Raw genomic sequence first — 9,763 nt, 5'->3', positions numbered from 1 at the left:
GAATAACATCCTCAGGCCTAATATTGCTCATGTGACACATCGCGGACATCCTCTCAGTTCTGTACATATTATTTGTATTGCACTTTGGTTTTTTGCAAACGGGAGCTTTCTGTATAATATTGGTGACGCTGAGCACGTTTCCAAGGCTACCGTCTGTCGGGCAGTCAGGAATGTTACAGTTGCACTGAAACGTCTCCTGTACTCGTTTGTGGTGTTCCCCGGTCATAGACCCACAAGATTTATCAAAGAGGGATTCCACAAAATTGCAGGTATCAGGATGACCAAAACTTAATTTATGATGTGGTGATACTTGGACTACTACTTAAATTTTACATTTATTTTCAGGGTTCCCAGGCGTGATTGGCTGTATAGATGGCACTCACATTCCAATCATTGCTCCTTCAGTAAATGAAGGAGACTATGTGAACAGGAAGTCTTTCCACAGCATTAATGTACAGGTACATAGCTCCCTGTAGCATTTCAAACTAACAAATTATTTCATTATAGTAATGGATGCTAATTTGTGTTCTCTGCACTGTGAAGATCATATGTGATGCTGCCAACATTATCACAAATGTGGAAGCCAACTGCTCAGCCTCTGTGAGTGGTGGTGGTGGAGGACCCCCACCTGTTTTTCGGGCCTCCGCTTTTTTTCTGTTGGCTATAACGGGTCACATTTGAGCATACAGAGTAAGCAAATATGTACTTGTAATGTGCTCAGATCATTTCAATAAGTGCTTACAGAGGGGAAATTAATGTAGCCTCTAACTGCAATTGATTTACATAGGACACACAGACCAAGCACTATGGCTCATAATACAATTACACCTTACCTGTTTGGACTATATTTTTATATTTCATTTTTACTTGCTGCCAGGAACGTTTGGGGCCTGTTGGGTTGCACCTGCGCTCACATCACATCACAAAATCAAATGTATAAAATAAAAAGGAAAATATAATATAATAAAATAACGTGTTAAATGGGTGGAAATCCCTAGATCAATGTTTAAATTAACACTCACGCATTGACTCTGTCGGCTTTGTTTTGCCATGCATGTTCCCTTTCTTTTGCAGCTGAGGCTGTGTTACTTTTTTTCCGCGGAATTTGCATGTTATCAGCATATGCTGCCATCAGAATTTCGGCCTCAAGCGCTGTAAGATACATTGACCGCGCCTTCGTTCCCTCCGTCTCCATGGTGACTCGCTTAATCTGTGCTCCACTAATCAGGGCTTTATGTATCCTCGTGCGTGCGCTTAACTTGAGGTTAAAGCAACTCCGCGTTGACTGAACTACTTGTTATCAGCCTTTCTGAAACCGAATATTCCGAGTTGGACAGTTCGGGGTTACTCAACCCTGAGTATCGTTTTTCACTCTGAGTTTTCTGAACCTGCTTCCTGAAATAGGGCCCAGGGGCCCGTTCTTCGTACCTCGCTAAGTAGGTTAGCTGGATTTGATTGTTGACGATTTCGCGTGATCTTGGATCGTTCGGTTCCCCGAAGCTCATCCGGGACTTGCTGCCATAGCAACAGAGCCGTAAGCGTAAACCTGCTCGGGAGCAGGTTCACTTTATGTAAACAGGATTAGATCGCGGCCACGCAGGTATGTCCGCTTCATTTATACGAAAGCAACAGCGATATTCCACCACTGTTTCACCATAAATAAATATTATCAATGTAACTAAAGATAATGCAGCACCTGATCCATTTATTGATTTCATACAGATACATACAGGTCATTTCCTAAAAAAGGGAAATGTACTATTAACATTCTATTACATGTAAGTGATTATTACAGATGTAATTCATATTTCAGAGTAGTAATTGCAAATTACTTCGTGTAATCAAGATGAGAGACCACGGCTATAAAAGCGAAGGTGGATTTGGGAAGCCTGTCGCAGCCATGTCCTGTCCGTATACGCGAGCCACCCATTGCGGAAGGTGCAAGATTGATAAGGAGAGTCCTCAGAATTCAGCGTATATTGCGGGATAGACAGGATCCTTTAGCTCAGCGTGACAGTGTGCTCATTGAGAGATATCGATATTCCCGTGAGGGTATTATTTACTTAACCAACTTGTTGACGAGGGGGTGCAGGACCACCACCTGTCTTTTTTTGCTCTGCCCTTTTCTTGGTTGCTGTTATGAACAAACAGATTATTCCAGGGTCTCTTTCCAAGAGATGAAAAGCAATATAAGTGATAAATATTACCATTCTGTAGAATATTCTTATATTTCACTTTTACTTGTTCCCATGTTCTAGTGGGTCCTGTTGTGGCTCTAATGTGTAAGGGGATATAATATAACATAATATAATATAATGTAATATAATATTGGATAATATAGTGTAATATAATAAATCTACCCTACCGCCTACTGGTGTTTATTTTATTCATAAAGTTAGTTAGTAGAGTTTCCAACCGTCCTGTAAAAAACAGAATCGTCCCGCATTCAGAGAAAATATTACGCGTTTCGTGTTGAGCTGAAAAGGAACAGTTTGTCCCGGACTTCAGCTACAATGAAAAAGACACAAAGCTGGAGTTATTCTCAGAGGTGGGACCAAGTCATTGTTTTGCAAGTCTCAAGTAAGTCTCAAGTCTTTATCCTCAAGTCTCAAGTCAAGTCTCAAGTAATGTCAGGCAAGTCAGAGTCGAGTCTCAAGTCACTGGTGTAAAAGTCCGAGTCAAGTCACAAGTCTGAAACTTTGAATTTCAAGTCCTTTCGAGTCTTTAAAAAAAACAAAAAACGAAAAAAGAATGTTGCAGTTATGCTAAATGTAAATATTAGACCATGTAATTTTTAAATCTGTGTTTTTCTCAACACATGACAAAATAGTGAACTTAGAAAATATACACAAATTGTGAAATTGCACCTCTTTAAAATGCAGCTCAATTAAACCTAGCTCCAAGAATAATTTTCACCGACAGTTCTGAGATAAGCTGCATGTTATTCTTGGATGCGCTTGTAGGACCGGCTTTAAAATCGCATGACAAAAATATCATACACATTAAAAAAAACTGCATCACCAACGTAGCCTGGACAACATTTGCTAGTTAGATGAAGTCAGCTATCTCATCGTAGCATATTTATATGCATATTTATAATCATACGCTTCTTGGAGTGAGTGCATACGCTCATGAAGTTTAGTAACTTCAGGTCACTGCAACAAGCCCAGGTACAGTTTACCGACGGATGGGTACAGGACCTTGAAATGCACCGTGTAGAAAGTAAAGACCATCGTACATATCATAAGTTTACCAGTCTCACAAATTGTCTTCATAAATACACATTCGTTAACCGTTTATTAATATAACCTTTGAGCTCAACGGTAATTAATTAGTAGTGGAAATAATTTCTGGTACATGTTACAGAAATGTAGAAGTGACAATAATATTGTATGCTGTAATCGTACTGGGCAATTGGTGATACAAAACAACTGTTTTACCCTGTGAATAAAAGTATATGTTTTTGTCAATGTACCATAATAACAGAAGCGAAACACAATATTGTGTCAGGACAATTCACTATTTATGCACAATAAACAAAGGAGCATAGCGCGACAATTTCTGTTCAGCGCCAGACTTGCTTGTAACCTATATCACCAATTATGTTAAGAAAAATGACGCATTAACTACAACAGCAGACTGACCTGTGTGGAAATGCTTGGAGCAGACTAACCTGTGAGCTGGAGTGTTCTGGGACGTTATATTTGGTCTTTGAATGGCTGCAATCCAGGCCACCCGTCGCCTCTTTGTTACTTCGGAAACATGGCTCGAACAATTTCTCTTCAACGACGTAATCCGATAACAACCGATCTCTTTACCCGTCGGCTTCCCGTGGCTGTCATGCGACCGGCTATTGCAGTTAATAATACAACAGCTTCTTGACATTTTTGTGTTTCTTTTTATCGCTGTATAACTGATTTTAATTGAAAGCCTGCGTGCGCTAGTACCGCTTGCCACGAGTTCCCAGAATCCTTTGCGGTTCTACCCGTGAATGACGTCACATTTTCAATCTCTATATAATATGCATGTTAAATTTTATATTTGGGGTAAAATATCAAGTCTTTTCAAGTAAACCGGTTCAAGTCCAAGTCAAGTCCCAAGTCATTGGTGTTAAAGTCCAAGTCAAGTCACAAGTCTTAGAACATTTTTTCAAGTCAAGTCTAAAGTCATAAAATTAATGACTCGAGTCTGACTCGAGTCCAAGTCATCGAGTCCACACCTCTGGTTATTCTGTCTTTACGCTGCACAGCTGCCTCTTCTCCTCTCATTCTCTCACCCTCCCTCTCTCTCCTGTTTCTACTTCAATCATGAAACTGATCAATGATCAGCTGATCGTCGCTCTCGTTTGTTTATCGCTCACTTTGTGCCAGAAAGAGGAAACCAGCAGATGTCGCGCTAAACAACAGCAGCACGTTTAAGCTTGATCAGCTGTTGTTAGAATTGATTTAATATTAATTTCTAGTATCAGCTGATGTTTGCTGGAGCCACAGCTGTAAAGCTGCTGGTCATGATGTCGGTTTGGATATGTGGTGAGAGGGAAACATGAAGATGAAACCAGGAGATGTCCTTACTGAATCATCAGAGCTGTGATGGAGAAACAGGTTTACCTTTTAGGTGACATGAATGAGTTGAAGGGAAGTTATGAACTGTTTCTGAGAGACAAATAACACCAGGATCCTTTTCTAAGTAGCTGACAGCTGGTGACTGTGCAGGGGCGGGTCTAGCAAAGTGTTGCCAGGGGGCCAGGTAGGGTATTAACAGGGAGAGGGGGGCACAAAGAAATACTTTCTTATTCTCATTTAAAATGTCTAGCTTTTAATAAATAATTATCTGAAGCTTACAATCAAATTTTTCATCTGATGTAAAATGTATAGAAATCATACATATACAAACAAGACTGTACATCACTGTCACCACAGCGTTTGTTTTCATTCAAAGGCTTTATGGCTTTAATACCTGGGGGGCCGGTCTCTAGTCAAGCCGGGCTGATGTTTTGTCCCAGTCCAGCTCTGGGCACGACACGCAGTGAATTAATCTGAGAAGGTGCATTAAAAACACATCGCAAATCAGCTCACATAGACACATTAGTTGTGCCGCTTCTTAATGATGGCATCTTAGCTAACAACCCAACTACCAGATTCAACTTGTCATTGGCTAAAAATAACTTAGCCTACTGGTCAGAGGGACGTTGTTAGCTTTCCACATTCCAACACTTCAAAAGCTTCAGCAGCTGTCCGCTCAGCACAGCATCAGCACCACGGAAACACACGGATACATCCGTAGACTCGAGACAGAATTCACAATGTGTTTTTGGGACTTTCAGGTGTTTGGACCAAAGTTTTCTTGTCTGATCAAACCTGAAATCTTTAATGAGCAGCTGGGTTTGTCTCGCATGGTTGAGTTAATGCAACATCGAAGCAGCTGGAATCCACAGCTGTGCGTGTTCATGGAGCTGCATGTTCACCTGCTGGACATCACTACCTGACAAGGTTAACTGTCTTCAGAACATTGCAGAGGCCTTATTGACAGTATTTGGCTCTACATGTCTGTGTGAGCAGATTTGACACCCTTTTTGGCTCCTACCTCAAAGCACACTGTGCGCTGTCGATCTTACGTGCTGCACAATAATGTTTAATATTTAGTATTTACTGTTTTATTCACATAGATCATCACGATGATGTTGTCTGTTATATTGCTCTTTTTCTTTGCTTGTTTTCTCTTTTTTCTTTCTCAACAGGTGATCCAGGTGATTGATATATGGATTTTTTGTCTGTTTGTTTGTTTTTGTTTTTTGCCCTTTACCCCCGCCCCTCTTCCCTCTTTCTTTCCCTCAGTCATGTCTGTCACGTGTGTAGCAAGTGAAAATAAAATAAAATAAACAATAAAAGGTGAATCAAATAGACCATTACGGCAAGGCTGGGATGGTCCATTTGGTAAAGTAAATCCGTCTTTAGACAATAATTCTGATGCAAAAAGAACCAAACGGGACAGGCAAAAAAACCTTTTCATTAAGCTACCAAGCGCAACACGGAGGTTGCTGTAGGCTGCTCTTGCTCTGACAAAACGCAACTGCATGTTGTTTGTATTTGCGTGTCTTCATCATCATCACCTTTATTTATAAAGCACTTTAAAACGAAAACAAGCTGACACAAAGTGCTGTACATTGGAACTGTAAAATGAAATTACATGAGATATAAATAAAAAACAAGTAAAAGAGTGAAATCATTAATTAAATAACTACTTCAATTAAAAGAGAAACTGAGTCTCACTGAGGTTAAAAGCCAAGGAATAAAAGTGGGTTTTAAGACGTGATTTAAAAGCGGACAGTGAAGGCGCCTCTCTAACGTGCACGGGCAAATTATTCCATAATTTAGGAGCCACGATAGAGAAGGCCCCGCCCCCTCTGAGCTTCCTCCAGGAGCAGCTGGTCAGCTGACCTGAGAGACCGACAGGGTGTGTGGGGATGAAGAAGCTCAGAGAGGTAAGGCGGGGCAAGACTGAAGGCATTTAAAAACAAACATGAGAATTTTAACATGAACTCTAAAAGACACAGGCAGCCAGTGCAGAGAGGCCAGCACGGGGGTTATATGCTCTCTTTTTCAAGTCGTGCAGCCGCATTTTGAACCAGCTGCAGACGTGAGAGCAACGACTGACTGACCCCCACATAAAGTGAGTTACAGTCGTCCAGGCGGGAAGAAATAAAAGCATGGATCACTGTTTCAAGGTGCTGCCTCGAAAGAAAAGATTTTACTCGTGCCAGTCGCCTGAAATGATAAAAACTGGACTTCACTGCTCTGATTTGGTTGTCCAATTTAAAATCACTGTCCAACTTAAAACCAAGGTCAGGAACAACAGGTTTAAAATAGACTTCCAGGGATCCTAAAACAACAGAGGAGGACTCACAGGGTGATCTTCATCACAGGTGATCAGGCTTGGGTCAAATATTTAGAGAGAAAAATGGATCTGAAGCATCTGAGATGTTGGTCCAGCCATGACAGTAATGTCGGTGCCTGAACTCCTCAAACCATCTTTAAACCTGGTTCTGTGTGGGAGGAGAGGAGCAGGGAAGACGTCAGCAGCCAAGGCCACTTTAGGTCAGACTGAGCTTCATTCAGCCTCCAACTCATCAGAGTGTGTTAAACATCAGGGAGAGGTGTGTGGACATTGGGCTTCAGGTCATCAGGGCCTTGTTGCGCTGCATTGAACCAAACTGCAGAAAACTACAAACACAGAAATGTATGAAGGTAAGTGACCTCTTAAATTAAAGTGCAAATGAGTCCTAAGATGATGGTTACCACAGCAACAGTAACTGTTAACAGAAAGAGCAGCTCAACAGCAGGCGGAGGCAGGTGAAAGCTAACTAAGCAACAGTGTGAAGCAGCAGCTACAGGATCTGCTGCATGGTTTCATCATCTGTGATAAGAAATCAAATGTCTTATGAGTGTGAGCAGGTCGTTTCCTCACAGGTTCGCAGAGCTTGTTGTCAGCAGGGCAGATAAAACAGCACCGAGCCTCTACAGGGGGCATCTGGATTTGAACCAGAGACCTCTTGATCTGCAGTCAAACGCTCTACCACTGAGCTATGCCCCCCTCTGCTTGTGCTTTCAGGCAGAATCAGGCCTCTCTGTCTGAACAGTGCAGTAAAAGCAGAGCTCAGGTCAGTCAGCTGGCCCTTGATCATATTAACCTGGGTAATGAAGTCTCTTCATTTATTGTGTTTATCTCCCAAAGCTGGAAAATCCCAGCAGGTACGAGTTGTTGAACACATCAAACATGTAACCGTCAGCTTATGGTCAGAAACAGCAGAACGGTTTAAACTCAGTAAAACAAAATGACCAAAATCTTAAAGTGAAAAGAACTTTTTGAAGCAGAATTTGCACGTGCTCACTTTGTTCTTTCTGCTCTGTGATTGGCTCCTTCTTGTTTTGATCCTGGTGGATAAACCTTAGTGAGTTGGCGGCGTCTTGAAAGCTGCTTTTCTAAATTAAAGCTGATATTTTTTGTACTGATTTGAATCGACCCCTGTGCACATGCTTTTTATGTGATGCTGATTTTCTTTAAGATGAAATAATAAAATATGTACAAATGAAACAGTTGTTGCCATTTTTGGGCAACAACCCAGAAATGTTTGAACAAAGAGCCCAAAGAAACCTCAGAATCAATGAAAATAGTTCAGGACATTTCTGAAACGATCCACTGATCACCACCAAGAGTCCAAACTATAACTTTAAGGCTGCACTACACAAATATCCCACTGTGACATTGTCTCTGCATGAACGAGCGCTGGACTCCTCAAACAGAAAAGCTTCTCGGTGCTGGACAGTGACAGGACCCACCAGAAGAGGTCAGACACTCAGGCCAGTCATGAAGTCTGTTGGTTCGGTCAGACACGTTCACACCAGCGTACTGCTGGAGGTCATTTTGCTCTGGCTGTGCTCTGCCTGTTCCTCTTTGCACCAAGGAGCACTTACTGGTCCCACCGATGGGTTATAGTCCTGTCCAGGTCTCCTGGAGTAACCACTGTCTCCTGGAACGAGCTCCTTTTGTTTGCAGCAGTGAATTTGTTTTGGAGGAGCCAGACTTTAATTTTTAAAGTGGTCTTGAGCAATACTTCTGCAGCTTTCTGAAAGTCTTCAGGGTTTTTCTTTGGACTGTGTGATTTTTCCTCTCTAGTCCTGATACCTGAGGATCTTTAAACCCCCCCCCCCGACATATGAATCTATACGAATCTCAGTATTTCCCCAGTTTTCTTGTAAAAGAGAAAAAAGGTTCATCTGAAGACTTGTTTTTATGCCTTTTACTCCAACACTGACCTCCCTGCTGCTCATGAACCACGGTTTTGTTCACAGGTCAGTTTCTTCATTAACTGGTATGAAACCGTTCTGCAGAAACGTCGAGCGGTGAGAACAAACCCGACACGTCTGGATTCTTTAATTGGTGTTTATTGTTACATGGTAAAGTTTAAGGCACTTCAAATCTCACGTGAGCATGAAAGTCAGTACCTTGATGAAAACTAGAGAACTTATTTTACACAGAAGGAAACTGGACACGAAGACAAAAAGGAGAACTAGAGTCAAACGACCACCGTATGTACAACGTAATACATCTCTGCATTAAAAACTATACTCTGATAAATATATAACCTCGTGGATTGTTAAGTAGTAAAAGGAAATATTCAAAATACTGTGATTCTTCTTTTTAAATAGATACAAATCATTTGTATAAAAGTAAAACTTCTCCAGTTTAGCTCACGCCGACGTGACACCGGGATGTCGAGGCCAGCGGTATGTACAGGATGGCCGGATCGCGCTCCATCTCTGACGCTCGCACACATAATTAAAAATAAAATCAAATGATAAGGGTTTGGTGCTCTTTATGATCAACACTGAGCATCAAGTAAAAAAAAAAAAAGAAAAAAAAGGCATATTTTAGTTTGAAGGTTGGTCTGAACTCAGAGTTTGTGACTTTGGACACGTTTCAGCCACAGTCTGTGAAGCACCAGCTGCTTACATTCATATTCAAAGGGCACTTTGGGCTCGTCGTGGAGGCAAACGTGCACATAGATCAAAGAAAAAAGGAAATCCAGAAATCTCATTGGTTGGTTGGGTAAATCCAGCGATGGGTAAGGCGTCGTGCACGAGAACCAATAGCAGCGCAGGGTTTGTGGGCAGAGGAGGGGCTGGGTTTAATCAAACATGCCTCTCCGGGTCGGACTCGGGGACGTTTTTCTGCCGAGTCGAGGCGTTCCCTAAAACAAACAAAC

At 41.7% G+C, this 9,763-nt stretch overlaps 1 protein-coding gene and 1 non-coding gene across 6 annotated transcripts in view; both read right to left on the bottom strand.

The window, feature by feature from the left end:
• Positions 1-7,518: 7,518 nt before the first annotated feature.
• trnac-gca lies at positions 7,519-7,590 on the bottom strand. Its single transcript has one exon. It is a non-coding gene; the product is annotated as a tRNA-Cys (tRNA).
• A 1,334-nt stretch (positions 7,591-8,924) lies between these two features.
• kank1a (KN motif and ankyrin repeat domains 1a) overlaps positions 8,925-9,763 on the bottom strand; it is a 48,713-nt gene continuing 47,874 nt past the window's right edge. For all 5 annotated transcript variants that reach the window (XM_040003640.1, XM_040003636.1, XM_040003638.1 and 2 more), the window contains one exon: positions 8,925-9,748. In XM_040003640.1, the coding sequence (XP_039859574.1) occupies positions 9,686-9,748 (63 nt within the window). In that variant the 3' untranslated portion in view covers positions 8,925-9,685. The remainder of the gene's footprint in view (positions 9,749-9,763) is intronic.

The sequence above is a fragment of the Simochromis diagramma genome, unplaced genomic scaffold (genome assembly GCF_900408965.1).
Source record: "Simochromis diagramma unplaced genomic scaffold, fSimDia1.1 OVJJ01000583.1, whole genome shotgun sequence".
NCBI classification, from domain to species: Eukaryota; Metazoa; Chordata; class Actinopteri; order Cichliformes; family Cichlidae; genus Simochromis; species Simochromis diagramma.
Note: the sequence above shows the minus strand (reverse complement) of the source record. Positions and strands in the feature narration are given on the sequence as shown.